At 37.0% G+C, this 20968-nt stretch overlaps 1 protein-coding gene across 2 annotated transcripts in view; it reads left to right on the top strand.

Annotated features, from left to right (window-relative positions):
- LOC120634795 overlaps positions 1-20757 on the top strand; it is a 49556-nt gene extending 28799 nt beyond the window's left edge. For both annotated transcript variants that reach the window (XM_039905599.1, XM_039905600.1), the window contains exons 2-7: positions 12320-12476; positions 13165-13485; positions 14861-15077; positions 15854-15916; positions 16595-16753; positions 17680-20757. In XM_039905599.1, coding sequence (XP_039761533.1) covers positions 12320-12476; positions 13165-13485; positions 14861-15077; positions 15854-15916; positions 16595-16753; positions 17680-17799 — 1037 coding nt within the window. In that variant the 3' untranslated portion in view covers positions 17800-20757. The remainder of the gene's footprint in view (positions 1-12319; positions 12477-13164; positions 13486-14860; positions 15078-15853; positions 15917-16594; positions 16754-17679) is intronic.
- The last annotated feature ends 211 nt before the right edge of the window (positions 20758-20968 follow it).

Raw genomic sequence — 20968 nt, 5'->3', positions numbered from 1 at the left:
GTACATAAATACATATTATCAATGCATACTCTCTCTCACACACACGCGCACACACACACACACACACACACACACACACACATACATACACACACACACACACACACACACACACACACTACAAACACACACACACACACTTTTGTAATTATCTTACTACTCTTTTGTATTATTAATATCTTGTTAAATTGTAAAGCTTGTTTAAATTGTTTAGTTTCTTCAAATTTCCAAACCTGTTGTAATTAGTAGTTTAAGTATAGCATTTAAGTAAATTGTCAAGCTAAGGATTGTAATCCTATTTGGCCTTATTTTAGCATTAAGTCTAAATGTAAAATTATATTGTATGCAACGCTGTTGATTACAAATAAATGAATAAAATAAAAAATAAAATAAATTGTAAATTGCAATTAAGCTTAATTTTCATAATAGGTAAAGTTGTATCAAAATCGGTTTAGTACTTTTTGCGTTAAGGATTAACAGACACACTCGCTTCCTTTTATATGCTATTAATTAACAATTTATATGAATATTGTATGTCTTTTATTGTAATTGTTTTTATATATATATATATATATATATCTTATCTGTTTGTGTAATGTTTATATCTTATTTATTGCGTTACCTATATCACATCTATGTTTGTTTCCTTTACCGACTTTGGTTGACCGGAAGAGATCGCTATTTAGCGATAAGGTCACCAAATTGTTCACTCCTGCTGTACTAATATATAAAGCTGAAGAGTTTGTTTGTTTTCTTGAACGCGATGATCTCGGAAACTACTGGTCCGATTTGAACAATTCTTTCAGTATTGGATAGCTAATTTGTCGAGGACGACAATAGGATATTATCACGCTCACAAATAGGAGCATAGCACCAATGAAGAGTTTCAAAATCGGGTTTTTTTTTTCTTTTGAGAGCTTTTAGAGCTTCCGCTGCGAATATGTACGCTGCGCAATCGGTTAGCGTTTCGATTAAATCATGTATGACAAAGACGTGCCCCTTTAAGAGTTCTTAAAAAAAGTTCGAGTCAGCATATATTATGTCACTCTTATAAGGTTTACTTATACGCGGACATACTCGCGTGGGACCGCGTGTGTGTTTATATCTTTTTAACTACTTTTTTTTTTATTTGGTGTACAATATTGTTGTAGTATATGGTTATTAGTCCACCAATCCGCCCTGGGTCAGAGTGGTGGACTACGGCCTTAACCCCCTTCTCATTTTTGGAGGAGACCTGTGCCCTGTAGTGGGCCGGTAATAGGTTGATATGATGATGATGATTTTTATTTAATGTGGAAAATTGATGAAATTATTAACGACAAAATTTTTGCACGCCAATCTTAATAAGCAGGATATGTGACACTTATAAATATTAATTAACAGTGATGTAAACATGTTGCATGTACGATAATCAAGAAAAATAAAAATCGATTGATATACACTTTTATTCAATCAGAATAAAAGTGTATTCATTCATTCATTGATGACGGCCGACTGGCGCAGTGGGCGGCGGCCTTGCTTCCTGAGTCCAAGGGCGTGGGTTCGATTCCCAAAACAAACACAGGAAAATGTTTGTGTGATGAGCATAAGTGTTTTTCAGTGTCATTTATAACTCATAAAAATATTCATCAGTCATCTTAGTACCCATAACACAAGCTACGCTTACTTTGGGGCTAGATGTCGATGTGTGTATTGTCGTAGTATATTTATTTTATTATTCATTAATTCATTTTGTTTAGACGCAACGCTTTCGAATTGGTAATATAAGTAGGAGAACTTGGATATTATTACTAAATATTAAAGTTCATTGTGAACAAACAAATATTTCCTCTTTATAAAATTAGTACAGATTGATTCTGATGGACAGTAATTAGTCTAGACACACCCTATCCCTCATCCCATTCCAACGCTACAAATAATTGGATGTGTAGAATTTAGATGGACCCAGCTAAGGGAGGATTGCATCGAAATCAATAACGGAGGGCGTCTGCCCCAGGTATTTAGTTACATTCGTTCATTGTTCACCCTTAAATGCCATAACATACAGAATCAATGCTCAAAGTTATATTGTAACGTCATATCAACTCATTGCCGACCCAATACAACTCCAACAGTGTGAAGGGGGTGCCGTAGTCCACCACGCTGGTCCAGTGTTAATTGGTGGACTTTACACGCTTTTGAGAACATTAAATAGAACTTGAAGGCATGCAGGTTTCCTCTCGATGTTTTCCTTCAGCTTTAAAGCAAGTGATATTTTAATTACTTAATATTTCATTTTGTATTCTATCTAAAATACATTAATATCACTTACACATTTTAAAAATATTTTCATTTGTTAAATAGAATAATTAAGAGTGAAAAATGGAAGGTTAGATCAGCACATGTCAATAGTAACTTGTCATTGAATATTATAGAATGTCGCAGTGGTCAGAAAATTTATTAATAATTTATTTATTACAAAAGTAATAAATAAACAAGTATATTTAGAGATTTTCAAAAAACTTTACACTTTACTTGACGGAAGGAACGCTTACGTCACACGTCTGTGTAGTTTAAAAAATACTGAGTTACTCGCTAGTTGCGCCAGAAGTTTTACTTCAAAGGAAATTTATATACTTGTATACATACTTGTTAAATAAAAAAAATATACTTGTATACACAAGATTGCATACCGAAATGGAATCCGGTCTCAAGAACTACTACTTATTCTATGGTATCGGCAGCGGCGTGCACAGGGTTTTTGACCAGGGTATGCATAATGCAGGTACATGGCACAAAATGGAAAAATTCCCCTCCAATACGAGTTATATAAACTAATTTGGATATGCAGTGCTTTTGTGTGAAGTGCACGCCACTGGGTATCGGTAGGTATGTGGAAGATCGCGTGCTGCGCGATCTAACGTCACAAATCAGTTCTGAAGCCATGAATGTATTGATTCAAGAGTTATTTCTCAGACCTAGCGGAATAACTGCAAATATTCAGAAATTTTACTTTTTGAATGTGTCACTAATTGCCCGGCCTTAGCAGTCTGATACTAATTAACGATCCCAGCACAGCAAGCATTGCCTGGAGACAATAGTCTCCCCAGGGAAAGGATAAAAATGTATCTTCACCCACAGATTTATCAACTCTCAAAGCACTGGCGCACAAGTGGAAATAATATCCAAATCATCATCATCATCATCATCACATCAACCGATAGACGTCCACTGCTGGACATAGGTCTTTTGTAGGGAGTTCCAAGTTCCACGATTCTGAGCCGCTTGGATCCAACGGCTACCTGCGACGCGCTTAATGTCGTCTGTCCACCTCGTTGGGGGTCGACCAACGCTGCGCTTACCAGTACGGGGCTGCCATTCCAGCACCTTGGGACCCCAACGTCCATCCTTTCTCTATTCGAACTATGTGCCCGGCCCATTGCCACTTAAGCTTCGCGACTCGTTGAGCTATGTCGGTAACTTTGGTTCTTCTACGAATCTCCACATTTCTGATTCGATCGCGTAGAGATACTCCGAGCATAGCTCTCTTCATCGCCCGCTGAGTGACTCTAAGCCTTCTTATGAGGCCCATAATAATATCCAAATAATATATGTGTAATAAGAAAAGGGGGTAAACTTCTCCTATTCCATGTTCCTGTGCTTTAGCAGGTGGACACGTTAATTATATCCCTTGTCAGGGTATATAATCGGGGGATAAAATTTTTGTCTCCTGCCCATGGTAGCCGTGCTGGAGACTTAGATAAATAAATACTATGACATATCGCCATCTAGCCCCAATGCAAACGTAGCCGATGTAATGGGTAACTGTATATTTTCGGGCTTCGGCCGTGGCTAGTTACCACCCTCCGACAAAGACGTGCCGCTAAGCGATTTAGTGTTGACATTCAACACTAAATCGCTTAGCGGCTTAGAAACAGAACAGTTAGCCTTTGACTGTAATAAAAAACTTGGTTTTAAGTAATTAAAATATCACTTGCTCTAACGGTGCCAGAGAGTTGCTTATAATGTTCTTAAAGGTGTATGAAGTCCACCAATCCACACAGGGCCAGCGTGGTGGACTGCGGCCTTAACCCCTTCTCATTGTGGGAGGAGACCCGTACCCTTTTGCAATTCGCCCAGCGAAGCGGGCTGGAAACGGCTAGTATATATTTATTATATATATATATAATCGAAGGTTTGGGAACCTATTTTTGTAACTTTGCTTAAGAGAACACGAATTTGAGAATGCTTAACAACTGTAAATATATATTTTACGAATATACTCGTAGCTGTAAAGTTGAACGCTATATATATGATATCAGGAAATTTTGGTCCGATTTGAAAAAAAACTGAATGAATGAATACACTTTTATTGTACACCAAAGAAAAAAAAGTAGTTACAGAGATATATATACATATCAAGAGAGTACAATTTGGTGGCCTTATGCTACATAGCGATTTCTTCCAGGCAACCAATGGCGTAAAAGGAAAAAACATAGAACATAGAATTTTATCTATATATATAAAAGAGAAAGTGTGTGGATATGTTCCGTCTAGGCTCCGAAACGGCTGGACCGATTTCAATGAAACTTTCAGGGAATCTCCGGATTGACCTGGCGAGTAATCCTGTAAAGTTTGTTGACGATAAGAGCACTCCTATTTTCGAACTGTCAAACTGTCAAATACTTTTATTTACTATGATGATATTCTATTGTTGGGTGTACATGGGTGTAGATAATGATCTTCACCCGCTCGAGAAGAGAATAGAAGAGAATGAATACGGAGAGAAATAAATGATTTAATATATTATGAAAATCTAGCCCGGCGAAGCGGGCTGGGTACGCTAGTTAAATTTATTTTTAAACAACTGCAAATGTATATATATAATATATATATATATATATATATATATATATATATATATATATGTATATATATATCTTAATATATATAAATCTCCTGTCACGATGTTTGTCCGCGATGGACTCCTAAACTACTTAACCGATTTTAAATTAAATTGGCACACCGTGAGCAGTCTGGTCCAACTTAAGAGATAGGATAGCTTAGGTCTTTAATTATAGTCGCAATTTTATTTTATTGTAAATTATTTGTCTATGATTAATTGACAGTCACAACTCACATGTTATATATACATATATATACTACTATACTCATTTAAGGCTTAGCGATACTGAATACTTTAAAAACAAAATCAAACGCAGACGAAGTCGCGGGCAACAGCTAGTATATATATATATATTTATCCTTTAGTAATACTAAAATTTTCAAGTACGATAGACCCTCTTTTCAAACACTAATTACATCTGACCAGGTGGATTATAACTTTTCAATGCAATATGAACGTTATTAGCACACAATCGATGACACAATCCACGTAAACAAAACTGTTCTGTTTTTGATACACTATCAACTAAACGTGCACTGATAATGGGATTCGTATCGCTCGCCATTGTTGATAAGGAAGGGTGAAATTATTGTCCCTACATAAAGGGCTAGATTGTAAGAGGATACTAAGCAGATGGTTGAATTGTATTAACAATTCATAATAATATTAAAATTCTAATTCAAAATTCATTTATTTTGTTACAAGCTGTTGCCCGCGACTTCGTCTGCGTTTGATTTTGTTTTTAAAGTATTCAGTATCACTCAGACTTAAATGAGGGGTTTGCTGCTGTCCGCTGATGAGTTCTGTCCTCTATCTCCAACCACATTCATCAGATCTATACAAAGTTTGGGCAAAATTAAACACATATTACAACCTCTATAGTACAAAAATAATTATTTAAATCGGTTACTTGTCGGAGTTATGGTGTTAAATCATCAAACACTTTTATCCCCTCTTCCAAAGAAACCGAGCTTAAAGTCGGGATAAAAAGTATCCTATATTACTTCTAACACTTCCAAGAATATGTGTACAAAGTTTCATGAGGACCGGTTAAGTAGTTTTTGCGTGAAAGCGTAACAAACAAACTTACATTGGCATTAATAATATTAGTAGGGATTACTATGTCTGTCTGAACCACAGCACGGCTAGTATGGGCAGGAGACAAATATATGCCCCGGGAGAGGATATAAATTTATCTTCTCCCACAGCTTTATCAACTCTCAGAGCACTGGCGCACAAGTTGAAATGATATATGTGTAATAATAACGTCGTTTCAGTCAATGGTCTTCTCGTGAAGAGCTTCGATCAACATCTTAAGAAGCTTTCGCTCGGTTGTTGGATCAAGGGTCGGATACAGAAGGCAGTAGTCCTTGAAACGGCGCGTATTGTGAGGAGGCTCCTCACTCTGGAGCCCTGCCCGCCGGTTGCTTGGGCATTCAAAAGCCCCGCAAGCGGAGAGTGGTTTTTTTTTTTCTTATAAATTTTCAATAGTGTTGTTAATGCTGTTAGGATTTAAATTTAACTAGCATTATAATTTTCACTTTTTTGTTATTTTTTTAAAATTTAATCTTATTTTTGAACGAGACGATCGGTTGTCATTCTCCGATTGGTTAACGGCGGGAACCAATCAAATTGCTTGGATTCTACCTGGACGCTATGAGTTTTGGCGGGAAATTGGGTTTTTCTTGGCGGGTTGGATCGTTCTTAAGAGAGTTTGTTGAGAGAGTTATGAAGTGAATTGCGAGGTTGTAAAACGATAAGTTCATATTTTCATAGTTTATAAAGTAAATTAATAAAGTGATATTTGTATGGTATGTTTATTTGCATCTTTTCGTGGCCTCATCGCTATCCTACTAAAGTTCTAATAATGCTTACAAAAACAAAAACACTATTAAAAGAAAAACAGAAAATCAATAAATGATAGGATAATGAAAACGGGGATTAACTTCTCCTACTCCATAGTTTTTAAATGCTTACAGAAATAACTGTGACATTTTTAGTAGTTCTTCGACCTCATTCAAAAAACATGTCAAACATTTACTTACTTACATAACTTAAATGAATTTATTTTCCGTTTTAATTTTATATTATCACTATTCTTTGTATAGTATTGCAGGTGTTAAGTTTTAAATTTTACTTTGTTATTTGATTAGCTTTTAGATTATCTTAATTAAGCATGCTGTGGACATTTCTAGAAGGTTTCAATCTCCTGTCTTTCTCTTTTATTTATGTTATTCTCATGATAACGTCATTGGTTGTTACCAGTTTAATGCTCCAATAAAAATAAAAAAAATAGTTAATTATATCTCTTGTCAGGTGATATAATCGCGGAATATATTTTTTGTCTCTTGCCCGTGCTCGGCTCGGCCCTGCAGGCTCGAAAGGCAGACTCTAGAGAGAAGGTAAGAAACTCAGCATTTGCAGCAGAAGTCGACTAAATTAGGAACGACTCACTTATTTCCTTTAAGGTACGTAACAGTACTAAGCAACCTTTATCAAAGGTTTGGGAACCTATTTTCATAAGTTTGCCTAAGAGAACACGAATTTGAGAATGCCTGGCTTCACGGAAGATCAGCGCTGTGTCTTAACAGGCACTGCAAACATGCTGAGTGAAGACCATTTTGGGATCACACCGTTCCTATAATTGTTGTGTAGACTATTAAGTTGTATTTTAATTCTAGTGTGTATATATCCAAATAAAGTTTTCTTTCTTTCTTTCTAAAGAGAAGGTAAGCAACTCGGCATTTGCTATTTTCTGACCTAAGTTGTTTTTTTTTTAATATAGTTATAATTGACGGACCAAGCAGATGGTCCACTTGATGGTAAGTGGAAAACCATTGCCTATAAACAGAGCAATACTTCGCAGGGCATGCAAGGAGCACGTCATGCGACATGCCGTCCTTTGTCCATCAATTTGAGACGTAGGTGTTAAGCCACATGAGCCTGTGATTACACCGGCAACCACGCCCTTCAGACCGGAACACAGCATTGCAACAGTGCTGCTTAGCGGCAGAAATGAGCATAGTGATAGTATTATTGACGGCCGATTGGCGCAGTGGGCAGCGACCCTGGTTTCTGAGTCCAAGGCTGTGGGTTCGATTCCCACAACTGGACAATATTTGTGTGATGAACACGAATGTTTTTCAGTGTCTGGGTGTTCATCTATATATTATAAGCATTTATGTCATATTATTCATAAAAAATTTCATCAGTCATCTTAGTACCCATAACACAAGCTACGCTTACTTTGGGACTAGATTGCGATGTGTGTATTGTCGCAGTATATTTATTTACTTCCCCGGACGAGCTCTTTCACAAAAACCAACTGTACAATACGTACATACGTATAGTTGCAAATCAAGCATAGCTTGCGTTATGGGTACTAAGATAACTGATAAATATTTTTGCGCACGCGACCCCCGTAATTGAAGCCGAAGTCCTAAAAACTAGGCTATCACACTTTTCGAAGTAAAACGCCTTTAGGCGCGACCAGGGAATAACTCAGATTTTTTTCTGACGGAAGTAACGCTTTCGTCATTTGTCTGTGTAGTTTCCGCTATTTAAAATTAATAATTTGGATTGGTCGTAAGTATAATATAATGTCATATACTCCACGCTTCTTGACTTATACGCCAGCTAGTGGCAAATATGATAATCAATTAGGATTATATATTTCCAATATTTTCAAACGGATCAATTGTGAATAAAAATTCAACAGTACAAAAAAAATTAAAAATGTAAAGTTTTTTGATAATCTCTAAACATATGTATAATAAATAAACAATTTATTACTTTTGTTATAAATAAATTATAAATAAATTTTCTGACGATTGTGACATTCGATGATATTCAATGACAAGGTTATATTGACATGTGCTGATCTAACCTTCAATTTTGTGCTCTCAATTTTTCTATTTAATAAATGAAAATATTTATAAAATGTGAAAGTGATATTAATGAATTTTAAATAGAATACAAAATGAAATAGTGAATTTTAAATAGAATATTAAATGAAATGGCGGAGTCCCAGGATATTCAGATAGGAGACAGTCCCATTTTACTCTTTCATCAATAAATAAAATTAAAAGTTTTACTTTAATCGCGCGTAAAGGTTACACGCAAACACTTTTTTTATTACCTACAAGGAAATAGAAAAAAAAGAGTCATCTTCGCATTCAAAAGATCTTTAAATAATCCCTAACGTGCTGATAATAAGGCAACCGGTTAAAGGTTAGGAATTTCCGGTATCGGTATTTTACTCGTACCAATACCCAGATAAGAATGACTCGAGCGTATAATTTTTTTTTAATTTTTTTATATTTGACACTAGGTAAACACCTAATCATGATGTGAGTCCCCTACAAGCTTTCACACGTACTATACCCCGACCAACCGCGTCGCATCGCCCGCCCATTTTTTTATTAGCATATTAGTTTTATAAGCTCCTTAGGGTCTTAGCGTGATGTTATAAAGCCATTTATGTCAAACAAATTCCAAATTCAAAATTCAAAATTTATTCGAAGTAGACCTAATATAAGCACTTTTGAAACGTCAAGTCTGTCTGTTTGACTCTACCAACAGTAGGTAATAGAGCTTTTTGTAACGTAACAGCTCGTCCGGGGAAGTATGTACTAACGCTGCCGCTAAGCCGCATTGCTGTATTCCGGTCTGAAGGGCGTATTTGCCGCTGTTATAATGGTTAATAACTACGCCTTAGTTTCATGGACACAGGACGGCACTTTGTAGAACGTGCTTCTTGCTTATCCTGCGAAGTGTTCTTCTGTTTATAGGCAATTTCTACTTATTACTATTCAAAAAGTTGCAGCGGTGATAGCGCAGTGGGTAAGAGGCTTCACTTTCGGCGGGCCAAGTTCGAATCCCAGCACGCATCTCTAACTTTTCTAAGTTCTTTGCGTTTTAAATAATTAAAAAAAAAACTTGCTTCAACGGTGAGGGAGAACATCGTGAGGTAACCTGCATGCCTGAGGGTTCTACATAATATCTCAAAGGTGTGTGGAGTCCACCAATCCGCACTGGGTCAGCGTGGTGGACTACTGCCTTAACCCCTTCTCATTGGAAAGAAACCCGTGCCGTCTCTGTAGTGGGCCGGTAATTGGATATGCACTACACAAAAATTCAATTATTACTAAAAAAAACTTCTTTCTCTCTTTCTCCTATGTGAAAAGAAGGTTTGAGTTATACATAACCTCACGATGACAATGAGAGTCCCACGATATAATTAAGAAATTTGAAACCTTAAAATTATAATTGCATCGATGAGAAGCGTCGCGTCGGCCATTACGGCTTTTTAGAATCGCTAATAAAATATCGTTTACCTGTCCAATAGCGTCCTTCAACTTGACTCGTCCGATCGCGTCTCACGACCTCGCCTGTGTGAATAGCTACGCTATGACTGCGGTGACCATGGTTTATCTTTATTACAGGACATCCCCATACTAATGTTGGTGGCTTAATGCATTAAATCTATTATGAAAATTAAGCTTAATTTGCTATACTCCGCGAAAAGCAGGAGAATCTGTATGGTGTAATTTATAATTCCTTCAATACTTATACTCCACACCAAACAGTTCTTCGCCAATGTTCCCCTATACGCACGTTTCGCTTCGAAACTGGAGCATAATTTTTTTTTGTTCTAATTCTTTGTATTTGGTGTACAATAAAGTGTATTTTGATTTGATTTGATTTGATTTGATTAATATTAATTTACATGTTAGATAATCTTTGATAAATAACGTTGAAAATAATAAATAACGCTGGATCCAAGCGGCACAGAACCGTAGAATTTGGAACTCCCTACAAAAGACTTATGTCCAGCAGTGGACGTGTATCGGTTGATATGATGATGATGATGATGTAAGATAATTGTCTATAATAGATGCCGACCACCTCGTAGTAGTTAGTATGATGAACTACGAAGTCGATTCTCGGGTATTGCCAAAATTGGTAGTTCTTGGGAATTTCTGTTAAGAAACTCTTCATACCGTCCGATAACATCTTAAGCTGCATCATCACATACCTTACTTCATAAAGCGAAGCGAACCATATAAGTTGGGGGTATTCTGTAATAACTATAGTGCATACATCGATTTTTATATGGGAATGTCCTATAATACCGATAATTATGGTCCCAATAGAGAGAAGAGTGAACTTATAAGATTGGGTATACACTGTTATTAAAATATCACTTGCTTCAACGGTGAAGGAAAACATCGTGAGGAAACCTGCATACCTGAGAGTTCTCCATAATGTTCCCAAAGGTGTGTGGATTAGTTAGGAGCTCGACTTCACTTTCGGAGAGTCGAGTTCGAATCCCAGCACACACCTCTAACTTTTCTAAGTTATGTGCGTTTAAGTAATTAAAAATGTCACTTGCATTCACGGTGAAGGAAAACGTCTTAAGGAAACCTGCATGCTTGAGAGTTCTTCATAATATTATCAAAGGTGTGTGGAGTCCACCAATCCGCACTGGCCCAGCGTGGCGGACTACAGACTTGACCCCTTCTCATCGTGGGAGGAGTCCCGTGCCCTGTAGTGGGCCGGTAATGGGTCGGTGATGATGAAATCGCGTGAAACAGCTAGTCATGTTATAGAAGCGTATATATTGAACCGCATGGCCTCGAATTAATGAAACGAAAGATTTTTTTTTGTAGAAAATGCCAGCGTTTTTATCAGACTAAGTCACTACCATTATCTTAAGTCGATTTACGTGGCCGATATTCGTTAATGAATAAATAAATAAATATACTACGACAATACACACATCGCCATCTAGTCCCAAAGTAAGCGGAGCTTGTGTTATGGGTACTAAGATGACTGATGAATAAGATTTTTATGAATGATAAACACACACATAAAATAAACAGCCTGACACTGAAAAACATTCATTTTCATCACATAAACATGTTCCAGTTGTGGGAATCGGACCCACGGCCATGGACTCAGAAAGCAGGGTCCCACTGCGCCAGTCGTCCGACAATTTTTTTATAATAGAAATTGTTTTGATAACATTCAATAAATAGTATTTTCTGAGCATTCCTAAGTTGAGGATGCTCCTGTGTCGGAGCGAAACGTGCGCAGAGAGTACATTCCGAAAGAACTGTTTGGTGTGGAGTACAAAGATTGAAGAAATCCTACTATCCTACTAAAATGTATTATAATTAATGTGGAAGTGTGTATGTTTGTACGAATAAAATCGCGCTAGTATTCTGATAAGAATATAAAAGTAAAGCATGTCCAGAAAACCGCCTGCCTGGCAAACATACATGGCAATACATTTGACATGCATTTAACAGAGTATAGAAACAATAGTTCCATGTTTATCCGCATTAGGGCGAGGATTTTTAATTTTCTATTTTAGGCTTTACCTGCAATGAACGAGTTTGAATTTAATTTGAGAATTGTTATTGTCCTCAGGTAAAGAGGTGCAGAAAAGATGGCGCTCGATCCGGGATTCGTACACAAAAGCGTTCCGTCAAGGCAAGTGTCCAGCGCCCGAACAGTGTGCTCCGGGCAGCAAGCGGTACCAGTACCACCGCCAGATGTCGTTCCTGCTGCGTGCTCTGCAGAGCAAGTACGTTGCATCAATCCGTATATCCGGCGACCTCCCTGGTGCAGCTTAGCATTGTGGGTTTAAGTTCTCGTCTGGTGGAGGTCTCATCTTGTCAGAGGCTTCCGCCGTTACCGCCACCACATACCGACCGAATCAAGCCGCTAAGCGATTTAGCGTTTCGGTACGATGTCGCGTAAAAACCTATTAGGGATATGGATTTGATATAACTTGTAGAGAATAAACTTATAGAAAAGTCCTATTATAGTATAAAGGACTACGTAATCGATAAATAAGCTTGGGTGTGAATTATTGCTCTAACCAGGTTGCTCTTCTAATAATTTTAAATGACATTGTGAGATGGTGATAACAAAAAAAAAACACCCGGCTAAGTCTGTTGTGGGCTTCTTCTTAGACCAGGACGCGTTTGGAACCCTCGTAGCTTTAGTTTTAAGTTTACGAATATGGTTATCGCCATCATCTCGCTACCGTGTAATTCTTATTTACCCATCAAAAGTGACACCTATGGGCCTACTTGAATAAAGTTATTTTTGACTTTGACTTTGACTTAGCATCTAAGACTGCATCATCAGTAACCAGCAGGTGAGATTGCAGTCAAGGGCCAATTAATCACGCGACTGGGTACAAAATCGAATCCGGTCATGTCACGATCTTAGATGCTGATGACGATATTGGCATTTCGTTGTTCCAGGAAACCCCGTTACTCCCAAGACAAATACGAATCGTACTCCGAGATATCCAACTCACCCCAGCACCCGCCCCCTGAAGACATGCCGCGCATCAAGCACGAGGTACTCGACAAACCGCTTGACTTAAAAACCAAACCGGAACCAGAGAAACCGGGCACCCACGACAAATGCAACCAGGCGACCATGGCGGAGAAGAAGTTGGAGATTAAGATCGATGCGAACGCAATTCTACCTGATGATCACTTTGACGACGACAAACTGTTCATGAACTCCCTTTTGCCGCTGTTCAAGAAAATGGACGATGATACCAGGCTCCTTTGCAGGTAATTTTGTTTTCAAGCCTCTAACTTACCAGCTCCAAATCACTGCAGTTTACTTTTCACTAACGTGAATTAAAACCATATTATAGCCTATATCGACAATGACAAACTGTTCATGAACTCCCTTTTGCCGCTGTTCAAAAAAATGGACGATGATACGAGACTCCTTTGCAGGTAAACTTGGTTATAAGCCTCTATCTTACCAGCTCCAAATCACTGCAGTTTACTTTTCACTAACGTGAATTAAAACCATATTATAGCCTATATCCACAATGACAAACTGTTCATTAACTCCCTTTTGCCGTAGTTCAAGAAAATGGACGATGATACCAGACTCCTTTGCAGGTAATTTTGTTTTCAAGCCTCTATCTTACCAGCTCCAAATCACTGCAGTTTACTTTTCACTAAGGTGAATTAAAACAATATAGCCCATATCGATAGTGACAAATTGTTCATAAACTCCCTTTTGCCGCTGTTCAAGAAAATGGACGATGATTCCAGACTCCTTTGCAGGTAATTTTGTTTTTAAGCCTTTATCTTAACATCTCCAAATCGCCGCAGTTTGACTGGGGAACTAATGTCACCATGATTATTTCTGTGTTCCGGTCCGAAGGGTGTGGTAGCCGGCGTAATTACACGCATATGAGACTTAGGAGCAAACTATATAACGCAAAGCAAGGTATAAAGCAAACTCGCTACTTTTAGTTTTGTTTTTACAGTTCCATCATATTCGATTTACCCAAAAAAAAAAACATATAAAAACTACATCATATTTCCAATGGCCCAAACTGAGCGAAAACATAAAAATATGAAATTTTAACAATACAAAAAATTACCTAATCTCACTCTAATTTTTAACTATTATCAATTTGTTTTCAATCTGTTGCATAGTTCACAGATAATATTTAATTACATAGTTCCTAAACTTAAACGATAAAAAAGCTTGGGTATAAATTGCTCTAGCTTCATAGCTAAATAAATATACTGTGAGATGATGAAAACAAAAAAAAAAATCGGGTAATTTTTTTATTTTTTTTAAGTTTGTTGTGGGCTCTTCTTAGACCAGGGAGTGTTTGGAACCTTCGTAGCTTTAGGTTTAGTTGGCGAACGAACTTATCACCATCCCCTTACAATTATGTAAACATGTATGTATGAACGTTTCATAAGCGCCTGTGATAGGCCTACATGAATAAAGAAATTTTGATTTTGAATTTATTATCCAGTGCCCAAATTAGCCATTTAAAAAAAATGTATATTTTACGTCTGTAGGACGCGTTTCTTGCATGCCGTGCGCAGTGTTACTCTGTCTGTCAATTATAACTATAACAAAAGAAAATTATAACGGTGATTCAAAAATGTCTTGTTGCTTTGCTTACAGGATCGAGGTACTAAAGATAATAAGGTACGCGCTCCAGGGCCATAAGTTCTTCGAGGCTATCAAAATAGCTGAGGATAGCTTCTTCAAGAACAGAATGAGCGACATCCTGACCAAGGAAGAAGCGGTGGACACCATGAACGCGCCAAAAGCGATCGAGTCCAAATTGTCCATGACCACACGCTCCGCTGACGGTAGCAGACCTATAAGGAAACGAAGGGTAGGTAAAAAAAAATTGTTTTGTTAGGTCTTCGATCTAATTAAAAAAAAAACAAACTTTAAAATTAATTTATTCCAAGTAGGCCTTATTTCAGCTCTTCTGAAACGTAAAGTTTGTCTGTTTGTAGTGACTCTACCATCGGTTCGAAAACAAGTGGTGGCATTTTGTTGAACTACGAATCATCAGGTCCTGGGTCGGGCTAAAATAATGTAATTATCCTGCTAATATATTAACAAGCTGTTACCCGTTTTCATTACGGTTTTTCACAAATTGCGTAGGAACCGTTGGTTTTTGAATTATTTTTGAATTCCACACACTTTGTTTTTTCCTTGCATTCAAAATTAGGTTATTTACCGTATACCATTGCGACACATGCCACACGGCGCAATTTACATCGTCAGAATTATCATTCAGTCTTATAAATTAGAGATTATATCATCTGCAAACAATACAAAGTCCCAAGTGCCACTGACATGGCCACACCATGTCAGTGGCACTTGACATATCATTTATATACACCAAAAACAGAAAGGGCCCCAAAATTTAACCCTGTGGGACACCGATTAAATAATAATAATAATAAAGACGACTTTTGATATTTTGCTACAACGTGAGTTTAAGACTTGCCCTGATGCTTAAAAACGAATAAGTAACGTAGGTAAAATAGTTTTAAGAAAACGTCAAAAGGTCGCTTTTTTCATAGGTTCCTACGCCAGATCGGCACTGGTCCAATTGTAGCAGCTTTTTTTTTAATTTTTTAATTTCATTATTTACAGACTAGATCGCCATCACCTCTACCAATGCCACCAAAACGACGAGGACCCGGTCGTCCTAGAAAAGTAAGTGTTGACATAGATTCAACGGTTTTAAGATTTCCACTGAATAGGCTGTATGCTCTCTGATCTTTGCCTGTGTTAAAGGGGACAAAGCAAAAACAACAATATACAATTGAATAGGCTGTAAGGTCAATTATCTTTGCCTGGCTCATCAAAATCATTGTTAACGTCGCGGAGTTATAAACTTTATTTACGCCTTTGAGAACATTATGGGAACTCCCACGCGTGCGTTCCCGCCGTTTAAAGCAAGTGCTATTTTAGGGGTGCGTGCCGGGGATCGAACCTGGTCCCCTCGAAATGGAGGCCGAATCAACTTCATATCAACCTATTACCGGCCCACTACAGGTCTCGGGTATCCTCCCACAGTGAGAAGGATTTAAATCTTACTCCACCACGCTGGGCAAGGATATCGGATCGGATTGGTGGACTCCACATGCCTCTGAGTTGGAGATCTCTCAGGCATGCAGGTTTCCACGATGAACGATGTTTTTCTTCACCGTTGAAGCATGTAACATTTTAATTCCTTAAAACGCACATAACTTAGAAAAGTAACAGGTGCGTGCTGGAATCGCTGATTGGAAATCGACCCCCCGAAAGAGAAGCTGAAGTCCTAACTTCTAGGCTATCACGCCTTGCGACGTGAATCAACTTTTATTAATTAAAATATCATCACCCATTTAGGTCCGACCTCCGCCATCAGACTCTGATGAGGAGCAGCTTTCGAAGAAGCGGTTCCCACGCCTCAAGGTGCCCCCAGTGGACGTATCGCTCGCTTCTGAGGAAGACTCCTTCAACAAAGCCACCAGCGTGGCTCAACTCTCTACGCCGCTGTTTATGAAGGTACGATACCGTGATACCATTATTTGACGTAGTGCTCGTATACTCTTTGGGTAAGCTCACGATAAGTAATAAAGATAATACAAACACGTCGTCCATTAAACCTAATAATCATAACAAATATATAGAAGCTTTCACTTGGTTGTTGTACAAGGGTCGGATATAAAAGGCTCTATTTAGTTCTTATATAGTATATTAGGTCTTGAAATGGCGCGTATTATGAGGAGGTTTCATACTCCGGAGCCCGGACTGTCGGTTGCTTGGGCATTCAAAAGCCCCGCAAGCGGAGAAGTGAGCGTTTTTTTTCTTAAATCTAGCATTGTTAAGAATTTCAAAAAAAATATGAAAATCAATAAATGATAGACAAATGTGTAATGTAAATAATCAAAGAAAATAGTGAAATAACAAAATAAATATAAACATAAGGAATCACGCCGTGAATATATTAAATCAAAAGAAGCACATTTATTTTTCCATTAAAAAAAATTCAAAACATTCCAAGTGTTTACTAATGACAACCCTAATGAAGATAAAAGACAGACACGCGCATAGTACCTACGCTAAGCAACGCGTACCTAATAAAGTGATGGTGCATTTGATGTTAGGGCTGTATCTGATTTTTGTTAGTAAAATCTTTTTTTTCGGTTTCACATTTTTTTTAAAATATTAATAGCGGGCAAACGAGCAAGTGGGTCACCTGCTGTTAAGTGAACACAGCCGCCTATAAACATCTGCAGCACCAGTGGTGCCACCGATGCGTTGCCGGCTTTACATATAGGTCTTAGAGACAGTACATAATATAACTCTAAAGCCTGGGAAGTACTATTTCGGTTTTCATTAACACGTTGTATATATTTATATTAGCATGATTTAGACAGTTCTTTTTTTCCCCCACTTATTAAAATTTTAAAAATTTGTTTCCTTTTCAGATGTATAATCTGGAGCGCACCAAATTCGCTCCCGTGACGTCATCGCCGCAAAACCTTCAGATATCCATCAAGACCGAACCCTTAGAAAGCGGTCCCCCACCCGTCTATAGTCCTATTTAAATTTAAAAAAAATATAACGTAAAAAAAGTATACATTGTGATAAAGCCGGAGTCACAGTAAATGTATTAAAGCTGTATGAAAACTACCGACAAAGGTGAGACAAACACACAGATGCACTTCTTTACGAGGGCCCGAAGCTATTATCGAAGTATTTCAGTCGGGGTTACCGAGTCGAGCCGAGTGGTCGCTCGCGTTACTGTAATGTCTGTAATGTTACCTGCATTATAAATTATCCTATTGTCTAGTTTCCATACTGCTTAAGATTATAAATTGACTGTACCAAAGTGTACCTTTTTTGTGATAGCCTAGTAACCACTAGGCTTCGGTTTCACTTTCGGACACACAGAGTTCGAACCCAGAGTTGCGTTTGTATACTCACTGACTATGAGTATACAAACACACCTCTTACTTTGCAATGTTATGTGCACTTTAAGCAATTGAATATCACTTGCTCTAACGGTGTGGGAAAGTATCGTGAGGAAACCATTATAACTGAGAGTTCTTCATACTGTTCTTAAAGGTGTGTGAAGTCCACCAATCCGCACTAGGCAAGCGTGGTGGACTGCGACCTAAAAACTCGTTGTGGTAGAAAACTCGTGCCCTGTAGTGGGCCGGTGATGGGTTGATATGATGATGACGATGTACATTTTTATCGTATACCTTTGTAATGTATGTTATTTTACCTTATAAGTTACATCAACAATATTTGCTAGCGCAGAAAAGAGTTAATAATTTGGTACACTAAATACCAATGAAATATAGACCTTGTTGCTTTACATTAAGATTTGAAATACCTTAAAGATAAAGTGTCAAGGTATACACGAATTGCACACAGCACCCTTAGTACTAATTTTGTTCGCTCGCAATCGAGGATTCGATATCCAAAATGTACTATTAATTTATGAAAATTATTGTAAACTCCAAGGAAATCCAGACCCCATTTACTTTGGGTTAAGATTTAAAATAAAGCAACACAATTCCACATTACTAGTCTGTTAGAAGCTAGTAATATAACGAAATCGGTTACCTTATTTTATATTTTTTATCATCAATTACAAACTCACAATGATCCTGAAAGCCCGTCATTCCGCATTGGAGCAGTATTTTGGGCTTATGTTTTAAAACCCTCGATTAAAGAGGTGGCCTCTTAGTAACTGTGGGACGTATAAAGCTAATAAAATGTTCTTTTCTTATACGATTTGGAACTATTAAGATAAGTATATGTAATGGTTGTCTTTTAAACTGTAATAATATCATATGTTTAAGGAATAGATAGTCAACTCAATCAACTCTACCACGTAGCCTGCGTTAGGTGTTGCTTGTGCGCCGATACTCACCATGAGTATACAAACAAGTTGACTCACTATACTCATTAAACAAATTTTATGTTACTGATCAAAACATGTAAATACCTATACAACCTATTCAACTATTCTAAAAATTATAATTGGTAAGTAAGTATTGAAATGAAAGATCTTCCCTGGTTTATAAGCAAGAGTTATTTGTGATATAGTTTATTTTACGTTTAAATATTGTAGTTAAGGTTTTAATTTTTAACGTCTTCCTTAAGATGTGAGACTTGATACATTTACAATGATTTTTAGGGGGATATCATTAGAAACGTGAGCTTATAATTGGGAGCGAGGGGTCTTGTTAAATCTTGCCAAACCTCATTTCAAGGTGTCAGCAGATAGACAGCCTTCCTTAAATTGAATATTAGTTAATTTTATTATATTCTGTTAAAATCGTACCTAAAAAAGTGGAAATAGACTGACCCCATAAAACTGGTAGTTCAAGTTTAGGGGTACAGACGGATTAAATCAAATTTTGTCCTTCCACTTTTCTTAGAATATATAACGATAGTATTTACAAAAATAAATAAATATATATATTTATTTAAATCAAAGAATAAAGCTTACTCGCGGGGAGAACGGTTCTAGGTCATCTTGCCAAATAATATTAAATAAAATCAAGTCTATTAAAAAAAAACACCCTTTTTATTGTACAACAACCTTTTATTAATGGATGCCCGCTAATTAATGGGCGCTCTTTAATAAATGAAGCCCATTTCTACTGCCGACCCTCTTATTACTAATAAACACCCCCTTATTGTGAATGCCCTTGTAATGACTAAGAATTCCAATAGCATTGCAATCAAGTTTGGTACGTCAGTGCATATTATTATATTTGTCATCTAAATGTTAGATAAGTCTTAATGTTTAAGAAGCAAAGCATTTTTAGTTATTAATTTATGTAATTAAATTTTGTATATCAATGTGATTAGAATTATAGTATAGTATCCTATAGAGATACAATCTGTTTTTTTTCGGGGGAAACGTGGTAATATGAATTTGCACTATTCCTAAAAGAAGTTGCTCTGTATTTGTAAAGATTCTGAAATTTATCATCAGTAAACTTTTCTTTTTTTTTTATGAATATTTATATCGATGTATGTGTGTTATTAATATTAATAGGAATTGTGAAATATTTATGGACAACCGAATGAATTCAAAATTGATGAGCTTAGAATGTGAGAATACTTTTAAAAATTATATAAAATAATGTTAAGTATAAATTTTATGTTAGTTTAATAAGTGTTGGAAGCATGAACGGCTTCTTTTCACTGAATATTAAACTTAATTTGCCATAAATCCGGCTCCACATGCCAGGGCGTTAATCCCAACGCTGGTCCCAACACTTTTCCCAACGTGTTTATCACCATTGGCCCAAAATGCTCCAAATAGGCCAACGTTAGGTTTTGGCTGTTCTCAGTTGTTTTTTATCCATGGAAATGTAAGATGGTTCTCAATGCATTATGTATCAGTTAATTGTCGGTATTTCTCGTTCATGCCCCATGGTTCCTTTCGTGGTACCCGAAAAGGACCACGGGATTTTCCTTCACCCGAAATCACTCCCGAGAAATACAATGCTGCCGAATTAAAAATATATCAATCATAATGCTGTCTTATTCAAAATTCATTTATTTCAAGTAGGCCTAGTTTATGATCACTTTTGAAACGTCAAGTTAGTCTGTTTTTATTGACTCTACCACCGGTTCGGAAGGCAATTTCCAACGAGAAGAGCCGGCAAGAAACTCGGCAGATTGCTCTTTTTCAACATCATTTAATAGTGTACAATCTTTAGTATTTTTCTATCTTATGAGATATGA

The sequence above is a fragment of the Pararge aegeria genome, chromosome 25 (assembly GCF_905163445.1).
Source record: "Pararge aegeria chromosome 25, ilParAegt1.1, whole genome shotgun sequence".
NCBI classification, from domain to species: Eukaryota; Metazoa; Arthropoda; class Insecta; order Lepidoptera; family Nymphalidae; genus Pararge; species Pararge aegeria.
The sequence above is the reverse complement of the archived record's forward strand: the minus strand, read 5'-3'. Positions and strand labels throughout refer to the sequence as shown.